This window comes from Saccostrea cucullata, unplaced genomic scaffold (assembly GCF_032062105.1).
Source record: "Saccostrea cucullata isolate Sc308-1 unplaced genomic scaffold, CSIRO_AGI_Scuc_v1 ctg37, whole genome shotgun sequence".
NCBI lineage: Eukaryota > Metazoa > Mollusca > Bivalvia > Ostreida > Ostreidae > Saccostrea > Saccostrea cuccullata.
The window spans coordinates 292294-308747 of NW_026938868.1; the positions used below are offsets into that span (position 1 = coordinate 292294).

At 33.3% G+C, this 16454-nt stretch overlaps 1 protein-coding gene across 1 annotated transcript in view; it reads right to left on the reverse strand.

Annotated features, from left to right (window-relative positions):
• Positions 1–16454, reverse strand: part of LOC134251580 (uncharacterized) — a 43731-nt gene that overhangs the window by 5940 nt on the left and 21337 nt on the right. Inside the window, 35 exon segments of the mRNA XM_062733981.1 lie at positions 568–751; positions 1511–1543; positions 1632–1752; positions 1875–1987; positions 2124–2300; positions 2388–2525; positions 6400–6503; positions 6608–6791; positions 6918–6926; positions 7023–7149; positions 7276–7388; positions 7479–7652; positions 7793–7930; positions 8017–8120; positions 8291–8474; positions 8853–8973; positions 9235–9347; positions 9464–9640; positions 9728–9865; positions 10041–10144; positions 10288–10468; positions 10687–10695; positions 11104–11224; positions 11316–11428; positions 11539–11715; positions 11898–12035; positions 12310–12416; positions 12500–12683; positions 12837–12845; positions 12972–13092; positions 13245–13357; positions 14207–14383; positions 14603–14743; positions 14837–14940; positions 15254–15434. Coding sequence (XP_062589965.1) covers positions 568–751; positions 1511–1543; positions 1632–1752; positions 1875–1987; positions 2124–2300; positions 2388–2525; positions 6400–6503; positions 6608–6791; positions 6918–6926; positions 7023–7149; positions 7276–7388; positions 7479–7652; positions 7793–7930; positions 8017–8120; positions 8291–8474; positions 8853–8973; positions 9235–9347; positions 9464–9640; positions 9728–9865; positions 10041–10144; positions 10288–10468; positions 10687–10695; positions 11104–11224; positions 11316–11428; positions 11539–11715; positions 11898–12035; positions 12310–12416; positions 12500–12683; positions 12837–12845; positions 12972–13092; positions 13245–13357; positions 14207–14383; positions 14603–14743; positions 14837–14940; positions 15254–15434 — 4432 coding nt within the window.

Consider the following 16454-nt stretch of genomic DNA (forward strand, 5'->3'; position numbering starts at 1 on the left):
ATTTTATGTTAGTTATCATATAAATACAAGTCTGTTGACAGACAACGGGTTAGATACCCCACAAAACTAATAAGCCTCCTTTTCTTATGATTAACGTGTGTATTATTTAACAGTTGTAATAAAACCATTTCGCAGTCATTACCGATATACATTCATATAAATTGCAGTCAAATGGACAAAGTGAAAAGACATTCAAATGTATAAATACTTTTATAGTTAGGTAAATTTCTTATGTAACATTTGAACACGCTAGAAAATACCGTAAACAAACTCGTATTCGCGTCATCTTTTTTCGCGATTCAGTTTGAAATCCATCCGCAACGATTAATTTTCGCGACTGAGGAAACATTATCTATAAATATAACGCTAAAAAATGGTTTGAAGCGATTAATATTCGGAAGTTAAAGTAAGTCGCAGTTATTTCTTGCTCGCCAATAAAAATTGGTTTTTCAGTATCCAGTACCCAGTACCTAGTACTACGCATCCCACATTTCACATGGAACATAATTTTTTATGCTCTTTCTAAATCAACAATTGTAATCACTTTAACCTAAAGTAATTCATTACTTGAAAAGTAAAAACGATCCCGTATCATTGCTTGTAACACAGGACCAGGACGTAAGAGAAGTTGTTGAAACAGAGATGTCCCAACCGGAAGTCACTGTTTTGGTGCGTGCGCTGATCCATATGTCACGCATACCACTGTCATACCAGTCGCCATCCCAACCCGCGGGTAAAGTGCAGCGATCGTCTGTAAAATAGATTATGACCATTAGGGTTTGTTTTTAGTACCTTTTATAGTTATTTCTTCAATTTATTTCATTTTAAAAAAAATATCCTCTGCTTTTTAATACTTGACAACAACAAGTTAGGGTTGCTATTCAATTCACCAAACAACATAAAAACCTAAAAACATGGCACCAATAAACTAAAAAAAAATAAAGATCAAGAAGAAAATATATACATGTATTTTCTAAAACAATCGTTTATCAAACCTTAATGGATATTCCGCTAACAAGCAAAACCATCCAGGAAATCCACAAAGAGTTAAATCATAGAAATGTATTTACAATTATTGTAATAATTTCAAATTATCCAAAAACACATATATTTTTTTTAATATTATATGTAATGGAAGTAGTGTTCTAAAAATCATTCATTATATTATTTCAAACAAATTTCAAACATTTCAAACAAAAGATCTGAAGATATAATCTGGAATTACACTAGACATAAGAATTTCATATTGAAATACCGGGTATATATTTTTAATGACATGTTTGAACACAATTATATTCAGTGATCAAAATGCTTAAAGTTGTGGTAAAAAATGATCTTAACTTATTTTCAACTGAGTGTAAACTTTTCTATTTAATATAAATAGCTTCTTCAGGGATAAAAATGCAATTATTTAAGCATAACTGTCAGAAATATGACCTTCAGAAGAATATGCAAGAAATTATTTCTGTTCTTTCAATACGATACAGTATAAAGGCAAAATCATAGTTACCAGCACTGCCTGGTGGTTTGTCGATGCAAGAGTCTAAAAGGAAAAGAAAGAACATAATGAAAATGATCAACTGTTTATTTATTTTGAAATCATATTTTATGGACATTACAGATTTGAGTACCTTGATAACTCATGCTAAGAGTTCCAGACCCGTCTGTCTGCTTTACTGTAGGAGTCTGCCCTGGAAAGCAACTCCCTTTATTGTCGCTCATATACACAGTATCATTAGCTCTTGTTGAAGCCTGTGTAATACAGCGGAAGAAAAATATTAAATCTAATAAATTTAGTTGTGACACGGTGATACATGAAATTTGAAATTGAAGAAATATAAAAAAAAATTAACCCAGAACGTATTTCAACTTACGTAGCAAGTAAATAGACTATGGCGACTATCTGTGATGTCACCTGGATTCAGGACGGAGGTAAATACAGTAGACCCAGAGCTTAAATACACCAAACAGTTAACAATTCCTTCCTCTGAAAGAAAAAAGAATGTTTATTTTAAGATGTATCTGCAATTTACAATTGAAGGTCAATCAGCATCTAAGATTACAATTGAATTTCTTGATATGGAATATTTGATACTAAATTTTAATAACGGGTTTGTAATTACTTGAGAAAGCTTGTTCTGTTGGACATTTAGTGTAGTCAAATGTCATGGTATTCCACGAGGGACAAACAGCCAGTGATGAGCTGCTGCTGCACGTCTGGGTCGTACCGCTGTCGTGTGTGTAGGTAAAACGACCAATTAATATAGGAGGACAGGGCTGGGCTGCTTGAGACTCAAAACCTATTTTTAAATACAAAGAGAGTCTCTAGTTAACAACAACAAAAACAGAAACCACAAAATATCCAAGCATTCTGATTTGAATTTTACCTTTCTTAACCATTACGTGATATTCTTCTAGTTTTGGCAATGAGGTTGGGTTGCAGTATGTTGACGTATTCCATGAGGTCACAGTTGGGTCGTACAATTCTATATATACTCTTTCATTCAGGGCATTCGAATTCACATCTGGTAGAAAAAATATTCTATTTCAGATTCAAGATCAATTCTCTCAGTCTCTCTACTTGAGTCATATTTATGTTATTTTGCCCATGAAATTCATTCCCTAATCCCTATTTCATGCATTCCCTATATCATCATGAGCCACTGCATTGATCAGGTAAAGACATGAAAATCGTATTCAAAATTGGCATAAAATGATAACAATAAAAACCAAACTTACATTTGACATGAAACAATTCAGTAAAAATATGATCAAACGATATTGTAGATCACTAAATTTTCGAGACACCTTTATTTTCACAAGACAGTCATTAACTCTTTTATCGAGACAAAATTTTCAGGAATTGTGTCTATATAATATTAAGGAATACATACTAAGTACTTAAACGAGAATACTGTCTCGTGTAATTGTAAAAATAAATGAAAGGTTATTTACAGTAGATTATCATTAAATCAACGTTTGAATCTGCAATATGCCTTTAAACTAGATTGTTTAAAAACCTGTAACAATATATTTGTCAGAATCCTGCATAAACATATAAAACTCGTTAATTTTTTTTTCTTTTCAATTAATGATCAATTCAAGGGTCCTTGGAAATAGGTTCATTAGAAGAAAAATAAGTTTTGTAATCTTTGATATATATACTGAAAGGAAAAAGAAACGCAGGGTAAACTTTTGAGGTGAATTAAATTTGTTTTTATTTTAATTTTTTTTCAGTATTCCTAACTTTTAAAATCATCTTTTAAGAAAATGATACCAAAATCTCATTTGATTTTGTCTGATAATTCAGGAGTTGAAACTCATATGACGATACCCCTCCAAAAGTGAAAATCGAAAACTTTCATTATCATCAATGTTCTCCCCCGCGCATCTGTCACAACCTTGATTCTCCTTTGCATTGAATTCATCAAAATGTTTGTCTTTCAAACCCTGGGCATATTGGGCATGGATAACCACGCCGAAAAATTAGTCAAACGAAGCGTGCATGCGTCAGTGAGAGGAACACAAACGTAAAGTTTACTGCTCAAAAACCTAAATTGCGCAATTGGTTTCCTTCAGTTTTGGGGTGAATGTAATGATTATATTAGTCTACTTAATTAACAGCATTAACACAAGATTAACAGTTCTTGTGGTAGTAAGGTGGCGATTAAACAGGTGGCAGGACGAATAACCCGATCGTAACGTGACTCTGTTTCGCGTTAACGTCATCGTCACAGTTGGTTGGAAACCATTCCAGGCCTTTTTTGTCAACGGGTAACCTGTTCTATGGGGGAAAATTTACAAAACACTTCTCAGTAACCCGTTGGTGCCTTTGTCCTTACTTAGGCAGTTCTGAAACCAAACCCCATGGAACTTCCGTAAACTATACCAAGATTGCAAGAAATTAATATCGTCTGTAAATATTGAAAAAAAAAACCCAATGTGTATACGTAAGTTGCATCAAATGGTACAACAAAATTTGTTGACAAACCCGTCCTCATCAATTTGCACGTGTTTTGGGCCATTTAGCGTTTTCCCTACTTGACGTCATACATTTTACGGTTGATTAGTTCTGAACTGACCATTGATTTTGGTGCATAGTAACTAACATTCTCATCTGACCAATTTTCGTAATTTTTGGTCATGCGGTCAAAAAAAATAGTATGTTACCCTGCGTTTTCCCCGAAATTTCATAAATATTATGGATTCTGTTAAAAATTACGCCAGACGATTGGCCAGATATGAAAAAGAAGACGTTGACACCTTGTCAGAATGGATTAAATATATCAGATCTATGTTAAAGTCGCGTATTAAAAGATTGAGGGGCAAAATGTAAACAATTTATCCTTCTGTGTTCAATAATCCAGAAAGGAAAAAGAATTAGATATATTACATGATCAGTACGTACTGGTCCCTGCCGACAAAGCAGGTAACAACATTGTCTTTGTTTGCAAGGCTCATTATATAAATTGTATTTTAGAAGAACTTGGATTTAATTCTACAAGTGGTAATCCTACTTTTACTCATACTTCCCTTTCTATGGAAGAAATTCTTCAAAATAATATGTCAATTTTAAATATTTTTAATATTCCATAGAGCTAAAATGAATTTGAACTACCCTATATATATTGGATTCCGAAACTTCATAAAAATCCTTACAAACAAAGATACATTGCGGGTTCCAGAAAATGTTCAACCAAGCCTCTTTCATTACTCCTCACTAAGATATTAACAGTAGTGAAGGAAAAACTTCAAGAGTACTGTGCAACAATATATTCAAGAAGTGGTGTGAGTCAGATGTGGATACTCCAAAATTACAAAGAACTTTTAGACGATTTTGAAATCACAAGAAAATTAACAGCTTAAAAACTTACGACTTTTCAACTTTATACACAACCATTCCCAACGATAAATTAAAGTCCAGGCTTGTCGATATCATTGACAGCTGCATTTTCAATAAAATGGAACTCGTAAATTTACTTACCTGGTCATGGGTTATTTGGAAAATTATTTTGTTAAAACACATTCTGATTGCATACACAAGTACTCTGAAGATGACATCAAAAAGAATCTTGAATTTCTGATTGACAGTATCTATGTGGTTTTTGGAGACCAGGTATTCCAACAATCTATTGGAATTCCCATGGGTACCAACTGCGCTCCGTTATTAGCAGACCTATTTTTATATTCATATATGAAGCAGAATTTATGCAAAATCTTATGCGTGATTAGAAGAAAACACTTGCTGTGGCCTTCAACTCGACATTTAGATATATCGACGACGTATTGTCAATTAACGATGGTAATTTCCATTCCTACGTCGATACGATATATCCTGGTGAGCTTGATATAAAAAATTGGAAGTTTGACACATCAGTTTCATACTTGGATATTTTACTTGAAAAAGACGTTAATGGTAATCTGACAACCAAGCTATATGATAAACGTGATGACTTTAACTTTTCTATCGTCAACTTCCCTTACTTATGCAGCAATATACCGTCATCACCTGCACACGGAGTGTATAAATCTCAGTTGATTCGATACGCAAGAACATGCTCTACGCATGAACAATTTCTAAAACAAGGTAAATTATTGACAAGAAAGTTGATGAAACAAGAATATCAGCAGTCTCGTTTAGGTCATCATTTCGTAAGTTATATGGTGGATACAAGGACCTTGTCAGCAAATACAATTTACCATTGAGTCAAATGCTGACTGACGTTTTTCATACTAATTGTTAATCAATTATTTATACACTGAATTCACGACGGATTTTTCAGTTATTTCCCGATCATGACAAGGAGCACACGACGGGTGTGACCGGTCAGCAGGGGATGCTCAATCCTCCATGGTACCTGATCCCACCTCTGATGTTTCGGAGGCCCGTGTTTGCTCTGCTCCTATTTTGTATTGTTTTATGGACTTTGATTTTCAATACTGTTTGTTATCTCCATATCCTCTTTTCAGTATATTTTCCAATACTCAAACGGATACTCTGGATATGACGTTTTATAAAAATCCAGACAGGCTACTGACAGATAGGTTTAAGCTACAGAGACTTCAACAGCCTCATTTAAAATTAGCATTTCGTAAATTCCTTGGTTGTTATAGAGACATTGTTAGCGACTTATCATAAGGTCATATTTTGGTTGACGTGTTACACACCAACAGCTAGGCCTTGCTTTTATACTTAATTTGACGACGGAATGTTCCATCTACCTGATCAATAAATATGACTCACGACTCCTACACACCTGATGCCACCTCTGAAATTTCCGGTGATCTGTGTTTCTGCTCTAATCAAATATTTGTATTGTTGGTGATTTTCTTGGATATTGAAATAAAGACAATTTTTATTTCAACAATTTATTTTACAAGCTAAAAAAAATATCTTACCTGCTTGCACATAGTAAAAGTGAGAATATGGTGTTATTTCCCGCCATTTAATACACCGGAAAAGATTGTACTGAGTACCTCCATTTTCAACAGTTTGGTCCGACCTATAAAATACATGTATGGAATTGGTGACATTTGCAGGAGATAAAATTATCTAAAGATTGCTTTGATACAAGGATTAAGAGGCAACTCCTATTTGATAACTTACTTGAACAACAAATAATTTTGGGAGGTGTCTTCTGCTTGACAAGTCCATGACGTCACAGTCTTTGAGTAAGCTGTGACTGACCAGCCAGGTGAGATAGACTTGGAAGGAGCGTTGATTGTAATGGAACCCTTGCCAGAATCGTACCAGTCATTTTCCCATTGTATTGGAAATGTACAGGAACCGTCTTTAAATCAAAAGTAAAGAACATCCTTTGAAAACTCTCATTTAATTTTTAAACTATCAAAGGAATCAATAAAGATATAAACGCCAAAAAGAAATTCTTTTAAATGAACTTTTAATGTATACTCACGACATGTGGCTGAAAAAAGAAAAGAAATCAATATTAAAAAAAAATATTAAAAATGTATATTCATAAAAATGCAAATATTCATACTTTGCAGCATTGGTTACGTACAATAAGGTGTAAACGTGTAGTTGGCTTTCCCATCTGTCTGTTTTACAGTAGATTGCTGACCAAGTTCACAACTCCCTGCACTCTCGCTTATGTAAACATTGTCCGAACTGGCATCAGATGTAACAGCCTTCAAAAACAGATAGTTAAGCATACTGACGTATATTATTTATTTGTTTTTTTTAAATTTTTAAATGTTTCTTTAAATCTGATATCGTATACCATATGAGAACTAATATTTTATTCGGCTACTCACTAAACAAGTGAATCTATGGTAGTTGCTGTTATCCACAAAACCAGGATTTAGGAGTGAAGTGTAGTATGTAGTGCCACTGATAACTGTGAAGAGACAGTATACCTCTCCCTCCTCTGTTTATAAAGTATACTCATAGTAAGTAAACAATTGATATTATAGGATAATTAAATTTGGATAAAGTCAATAACCTGTACTGTACTCACTTGAAAATACTTCTGTAGAGCATTTAGTGTAATTAAACGTCATCGTAGTCCACGTGGCACACACGTCCACATGTGACCCATTTCCACACATCTGATTGGTTCCATTGTCCATTGTGTAAAAGAATGTTCCCAGTAAAGGATTAGGGCACCATTGTTTCACTGTTGTTTCCTGACCTGCAAACAAATTTTAACATTAATTAAATCAAGATCCATTAAATATCATTGATTGGATGAAATATGAAGAATGTACTGTTTTCCTTGATACAAAATCTTGTCATTAAATCTAATGAAAAGGGGCATATGGTATTGGAAACCTTGTTTGACTATCATGTGGAATTGTTCAATCTTGGGCCCATTGCTTGGGTTGCAATATGTGTTGACATTCCACTGTATTATAGAGGGATCATGCGCTTCTACTGTGACTCGTTCATTGCTGACGTCAGCATTCTCATCTGTAATTATAATGATACGAATTACTTCAAAAATTCAAAAAAGCAGTTAATACCTGACAGAGTTTGGTTTAATTGATTAGTTTTACCTGTTCTGATGTAGTATCTGTACGAGTTGCTAGTGATTTTCTTCCAGTCTATGCACATAAAAGCATTCATTTTGGTTCCATTGATTTCCAATACGCTGTCAGATCTTTTTTGCGAGAAATAAAGAATTTCAATGAGTTACAGTTATCAATGTACTTCACACACAATTATTATTAAACTAAAATTGGGACACATAAGTTATCTTTAATCGCATCATATCCAATTATAAATCAACATTTAAACAATGAAAAAAAAATTGACAAAATTCAAGCCTACTTTAAAAGTAGAAGATGATTATTGGCGTCATCTGACATACACGTCCATGAAGAGACATTGTTGGTGTCGATCATCAATGACCACCCTGAAGAAACAGTTCCTTTATCGTTGACAAATTCAACCGATTCTGTTCTACTGTCGTACCATGTAGACGCCCAATCCAACGGAAACGTACAGTTTCCATCTTAAGTCAGGGAAAAATGGATAAAATAAAGGTCACTAACTAAGAATGATGGAAAACTTAAAAAGAAAAACTAAAATAGGACACACTGACACACGGACAAACAAACGAGAGTGAGTTAAATAAAACACAACACAACAACACAAAAGCAGCAATGCAGCGTTACCCCCCACTTCAAACAAATAAAAATGAAAGCAGAGGTTGGTGCCAAAACGAATATAAACATACAAAAAATTTTGCATGTCCTTTACATATGTGCCTGTACTTACAACAAGACGCTGTTTCAAAAAGAAAAAAAATAATACAAAGACCATCAATCTGTATTTATCTTTTTTTACTCATAGCAATGGATGAAAAATGTCCAGATTGGTGAACACTAACCTAATAACGTTAATGTCAACACACCACTTCCCGTCGAGGTTTTTAATGTTGCTGTTTGACCTGCTTCACAACTTCCAGGGTTATCGCTAATGGCAACCTGCGTTCCGGACACGGTTATTGCCTATCAAGTGGAATGAAAGAAAACAACACGAACATGAAGAAAGATTGAACATATAGTGTTTATGTTTGTAGGAGTTCTCGTAAATTGTTTGGATCTTAATGAAACTCAACAATAATAACCATTATATCTGTGCATATGCAACGATAAAAATGGGTTCCGTTGCCAAAAAATAGAGGAAGGTAGGTTAGGAATGAAATTTGCTATATTTTTCAAAAGAAACATTGTTAGTGTTTTTGCTTTTACATGATATAAGTCACTTACAAGACACGTAAATCGATAATAACTGGCCCCCGTGACGTTTCCAGGATTGAGAATGCTTGTAAAGAAAGTGTTTCCTTTCGACAACGTCTGAACACAGTAACCCTTTCCCTCTCCTGAAAATATGATTATAATCCATATTCACAATAACTTTACTATATTATTCAACTTACATACGGAATAATTTTATTTAAAGAATGATGTATGCCATTGATTGCATTGAAGTGCATACTCGAGAAAATTTGTTCAGTTGAGCATTTGGTGTAGTCAAACGTCAGGGTATCCCAGGTAGGGCACACAGTGAGTTCCGAGGAGGACCCACATGAAGTCGTAGATCCATCATTATGGGTGTAGGTAAAGTTGCCTAGAAGTGGTATAGGACACCACTGTTTGACGGAGCTTTCTTGTCCTGGAGGGTAAAAAATAACGTTAAAGAATAAACAAACATAACATCATTCTCAGGAATAAGCATTAACATGTGAAGTTATTGTATTACCTTCCTTAACAATCACATGGTATTCCTCTGTCACTGGCAGAGAGGTTGGATTGCAGTAATTAGAAATATTCCAGGATTGGATGGATGGATCGTGATCCTCTACCATCACTCTCTGATTACCCGTGTTACTTTCAACATCTAAAGCAATTTTTAAGGAAATTAGTAATAGAACATTTGTAATATTCAGTAATGATATGTTCAGTGTATCTCTTATTTCTTTTTATTCTGTGATGTATATTACTTAATTTTTCTATATTTTAAATGTCATATAATAACTTTCTTAAATAGTACATGTATGTGTAAAAGTCCTTACCATTGTAGACATAATAATGGAAAGAATTGTCTGTAATGTTTGTCCACTTGATGCACCGAAACACATTCTTCTTTACTCCGTTAACTTCAATGATCTGGTCAGCTCTATCATGAAACAACATAAGATTTAAATTTCAACTGGTAAGAGACAAATTTAAACTAATTATCATCATACAAACGCATTCTATTTTTGCATTATTTAAAAAACTTTTCAAAATTTTACTTTTTTAATAAGAAAAGCAACTCACTTAAAGAGCAGCAGTTGATCTGAGTTGCCCTGTGTCTGACAGGTCCAGGAAGTGACCTTCTGACCGTGGACTGTCACTGACCATCCTTGAAGGTTGTGGGAGGAATGGTTGAAGGTGAAATCTCCCAAACCACTGTCGTACCATTTATCATTCCAAGTGGACGGGAAATTACAGCTACCGTCTATCAAATTTTTGTAAGATTGAATTTCATGATTACAGAAAATATATTGTTCTTTCCTGGTTTCTATGATTGATTTATTATAAAGTTATAAGAAATTTGAATTGTTTTCAGAAATATAACGGTATTTCAAAGAATTAATGCAAATTTAGCATCATAATAAAACATTTTTCTGATAAACGTCTGTTTATTAATATAAAAAGTTTGAAAATAATACTTACAGCAGTTTTCTGAAAAACAGAGGAAAGCAATAATTGAGAATCTGATATCATGATTTGCACATAATTCATAAAATTCATTATTTTTCCGTAAAACTTGCTATTTTTGAAGAAAAAATTTGTACATCTATTGATCATTACAAAAAAGTTATTTTGGCCCTAGAATGTATAAATTTACAAATAATTTTTTGTCTGGTTATTAACTTAACATAGATTACTTTATCTTTATTTCAAAATTAGACCAACTACATACATGTATACACCGTATTTTGTGAAAGAAATCCTATTTTTTCTTTTTCCCTAATTTTGGTTTTCATAATTTAATAGTCACAATATGATTTCTATAAGCGTCATGGGAAATTTGGAACTAAAATCAATGCTTAATGTAGCCCCTTACTTCCTTAATTTGTTAACACTTACGATTTTGAGTTAGAATAAGAGTTCCAGATCCATCATTGGCTTTAGTTGTAGGCGACTGGTTCCTCTCACAGCTTCCGCTGCTGTCAGAGACGCGAATCTCAGTAACAGAAACACTGAAGGCCTTCAGAACGACGAAAACAGATATCAATACATGTATATATGTCTTTTTTTTAACACATGGTCACTTAAGAGTGCTTACAGTCAGAACTTACATAGCATGTGAATCTGTGGTACACCGTTCCATCCACTATTCCCGGATTGAATAATGAAGTGTAATAGATAGAACCTGATTTGATGGTATTTACACAGTGTACAAGTCCTTCCGCTGAAAGGAAATGTATCAAATATTATCAATTGTTTTTAAGTTATTATTAGTTATTTATGAATATGTATTTTAATTTTTCATAACAAGCAGAAAATGAAAAGAGAAATTACAAGAGAACGCCTGAACAGTGGCACATTTTGAGTAATCAAACTTCATTGTTCTCCAGTCTGAGCATGTGCTAAGCTCAGAGGAAGAGGAACATGTCTGTGAACTTCCAGTATCATGAGTATAGGAAAACTTTCCCAAGAATGCATTTGGACACCACTGTTGTATCTGGGATCCAGCCCCTAATGAAAATATAAACGTATGCTTGGATATGTTAGTATGCTTGAAAAGTGGGAGGGTATATGACTTACGTCCGTCCGTCCGTCCGTCTGATGTGTCCACTGAATGAAAAGACACATTTAATTAATTCAATTACTTATCAGTTCTAATTTTCGTGGTCCAAAAATGAATTGCAACAAGTCACCTTGTTTCAAAAGCATATGGTACTCTTCTACTCCAGGTGCTGAGGCAGGTAAACAGAAAGTGGTGACGTCAAATGACGTCACAAAAGGATCATAACTTCCAACGTCTATCCGTTTATTTTGTGCATCAGCGTTGAAATCTAAAGAAAAATGGAAATTCTTTTATTGATTCTTTTTTTTCTGTCAACATCTTATTGTTCTTATACTGGGAATATTTTATCCTAGTGTCATGGAACAAGCCAGCTATATAAAACAGGTAAATTCTTCACTAAACATATAATTAGTCTCAATTCACCATACAAAACATTGTAGACTTAAGATTATAGTTAAGTCATAGCGACAACTTTTTGCATTTTAAGATAAGTATAACATATATGATACGTATCATTTCTCCTGAAAAAGTCAATTGCTTACCATTTTTAATGTAATAGAAATATGATTCGTTTGTTATTTCATTCACTTGGATACATCTGAATATATTCTTCTTAACTCCAGGTGAAACCTCTACCACTTGATCTCCCCTGATAAAGATATTGGAAAAAAGACATTTAAGATATTATTAAAAGTATATATTGTGAAAATTATATCAAGGCATGACTCTCACTTGAAAAGCATGATGCTGTTGGCGGTGTTCTCGGATACACAAGTCCATGTCGTCACAGGAACAGAAAGATAATTGACAGACCACCCTGACGTTATGGCTAGGGAGGTGTTACTCATGGTGACGTCACCCATACTGCTATCATACCATCCGCCATCCCAGGTATATGGAAACGTACAGTTACCGTCTGAAGTTAATGTTAGGTGAAACTTGTATATTATACGTATTATATTATATGTACTGATTTTTTTTAATATATTAAAACAGAAAGGAATGTAAATAAGAAAGTAATCTGATAGAAAGTTACTTTACAAAAAGAATGACTTAAAATTGGACTTACAGCAACTCTCTGAAAAAGAAAAAATGAAAACCAAATTAGTAGAAAATAATTTTGACAAGATAAAAGAAGACAATTGTTTATATATATATATATATATATATATATATATATATATATATATATTTATGTCTTTACCTTGTTTTGTTAGCACAAGTGTACCGCTACCGTCTGTCTGTTTGTTTGTGGAAGTTTGATTTTTCTGACAGCTACCTTTACTGTCACTTACATAAACTGAACCTCCAGAGATGGTTATAGCCTAATTAAAAAATTGTAACATCAATTATACTAATAATTTAATTCTCTTAATTTCCAAATATGAAGAGCCTCAATTCATAATAGAATAATTAAAAGAAATATTTTAAATAAAATTTGATTGACATTAAGCATTGCTTAGGGAAAAAAACATACCAGGCAACTGAATCTGTAATAATTATTGTAATCAACAGTCCCATTGTTTATAACGGTGGTGAAGTAAGTTGCATCTTTCTTTATTGTTTGAACACAGTCTACCACACCTTCATCTAAAGAAATACAGAACTTTAGGTACTAGTATATCAAACTTTTTATATACAATATAAAGAGTAGCAATAAAAAGATCAAAATACTTAAGTCTCCAAGTTAAACATTTGCAATACAATCTATTATTGGATCGTATATTATAATAATTGATGTCTTTCAAATTGTTACGTCATTGTTTTCACTTTTATTTGGCTATCAATCATAACAAGGAAACCACAGCGAATGTGACCGATTCACTTGGGATGTGTATTCCTCCATAGAATCTGATCCTCATTCTGTTTTCAGAGGTCCATATTTGGCTCCTAATAATTCTTATTGTTGACGAAAACTTTTGAAAATTATAACTGTTCTCATCTTCTCATTGCATAATCAATAAAATGGGAAGAAAAAAAAACTCCAAGATGAGATGTATCAGGGGCCCAAAAGGAGTTGGTATCCCTATTGTCACTGAGGCCGCGAGCTCATTATATTCATCAGTTAAAATTCTTCATCCGTGATCAAAGTTTGTATAAAAGAACCCTTGTAAATGAAAACGGCTGCAGCCCATGTAAGACAAATATATATACCATTAGCTTGCTTTTATGGGTTAATGTACTTTTTCTGCAATGTTGCAATCGTTTTCGCGGACAAAAGTGAAAGATTTTATTATTTTTGTATTCAAGATGTTAAAGTTAAACTTTAATGTTAAGGACCAGGAGGTCAATTTTCATGATACCTTCAGAAACGCCTAATCACAGAAATTAGCACTAAAATATACGAAAACCCGACTATGTGCCCGCGATTTAACAAAATGGGAGATGAGGAGCAAAATAAATAAAACTTAGAAATAAATGGACAGAAGAAAATTGTACCAGAAAATGCCTGTTTGTTGGGGCACTTTGTGTAGTCAAACTTCATCCTTGTCCAGGTGGGACAAACTTGTAGCTCTGAAGACGAGGAACATGAGCTGGTGGTGCTATCATCGTGAACGTAAGTAAATCTCCCCAGCAGAGGAGTCGGACACCACTGGACTACAAGGGCCTCATACCCTGTATATAATCAAAGAATCTTAATAGCAAGTCTTAAATTGTATATGAAATCAAATTTTAGAATTTTGTTCTCAAAATTTAACTCAAGTTTATTATTACGCTTTGTATAAAAAGAGCAAAAGCAATATCTTTTTGAAACAAAAGCACTGCTGTTTTTTTTTTAAAATTGAGTTTGATAATTGTTTATTTTAAAAAAAAATCCACGAATTTTATGAAAACCTTTCTTGACCAAGACATGGTACTCTTCAAAATCGGGACCGGAAGTTGCCTGACAGTATGTTGACGTAGAGAATGATGTAACAGAGGGGTCATCTATTTCCACTTTGGCACGCCTATTGCCGGATATATTTGGTTCTTCATCTGAAAAAAAGTGAAAATATGTCTTTTTTGCAAAAACAGGTATTTGATTAATATACGAGTATGTCAAAATTTTAAAGAGAATTAAAGGTTAACCTCCGATTACGTAGTAATAGTAGGAGTAATCTGTTATTTTCTTCCACTGAATGCAGACAAACACGTTAAAAGTTCGAGTAAATACAGTGATCCTGTTGTCACCCCTGAAATGAATTAGAAAATGTTCCAAAAATTAGAAATGTGTGAAAGGTATTTTATTTTAATCTTTAACAATGATGCGCACAGGATTAATAGAACAAAGTCAATTCCAATAGATTCAATAATAGATGATTACTCTGTTTAACATTTCTTTTGACTATTTAAAAATTCCAGTCGTTCTGTGAATCTACTACATTGAAACAAAAAATAGTAGGTAAAACTGATCTAATAGAAGAGAAAAATTTTGTTCTTTCCTCCTCTTCATAGATTTGCTATACCAAGAGAATCAAGCGGACCTCATCATCAACAACTACTCACAGGAAGAGGAGCTGATTGCTGGTGGTGTTTTCTGACTGACAAGTGAAAGGTGTCACCATTTGGTTGTAGGCGTTATATTCCCATCCTGCAACCTTACTGAGAGAACTGTCGAACGTGATGTCGCCATGGAGACTGTCATACCATTCTCCATCCCAAAAAGGCGGGAAAGTACATGACCCGTCTAAAATTAGTAATAGACACTAAACCGAGATGAAAAATAACGAGTCATCCATCAGGAAGTCATTCAAGGCCGTAAAAATATAAAGTGAACACTAGCTACTTAACACCTTAACATGGTTGGTTTAAAATATATTTATTCAAATTAATGATCTGGATTGAACATTTCATCATGTTAACCCACACTGACATAAAACGGAGGTTGATAAAAGTCTTATTAAAGATTAACTTACCTTATACATTTTGACTTTAAATTTCTTATTTCATAAATGATTGGCAAAAAAAATGAAAGTATCGGAGCACAAGAAAGTCAGTACCACTTTATAACTTTACAAATTTTAAACATTTTTCCTGAGGGTACTTGTGGTAGCTGTACATTTAATTGTTGAAATCCGATAATTAAAAGGCCACCGATTTTCTGATCATTTTAAGTATATAGGTATCTCGTGACAATCAATTTTCAATCTCATTTTACTTGTTGTGAAATGAGATTTCTATAAAGTTTCTATTTTTTTTTAGAACATGTACAAAAGAAGAAACATAAACGTTGTTTCTAAGGCGTAAATAAGAACTTGAAATATCTGTCTAAGTTGTTTCTGCCGGGTACCCATTGATCCCTTAGCCTATTGCTAAAGATTGCAGATCATGCAATCACTCTGTATGGAATGACAAGTTATCAGCCTTTTTTTTTAAATCAATGCACAAATTCAATGTTAAAAGATGGGTGAGTGCAGAAATGTTTGGACAAAAAATCGTTAAAAACAGAATACATTTTTAAGGTTTCTATGGCCAAAGATCAATCAATGTTTTGATTGTTGTAGAGGAATTTGAAAACTTATTGCAGGGTGCAATTGTAGATTGTAAATGATTTATTCAAAGGGATATTGAATCATGAAATCAACATATGCAAAGAACTGCAATTATCTATATATCACACATTCCTGAATATTATTCATTCAGGAAAAACAAACTTACCAATGAATGATATTTCAAAATGTATAAAAGTAAAAATCCACACAATCAA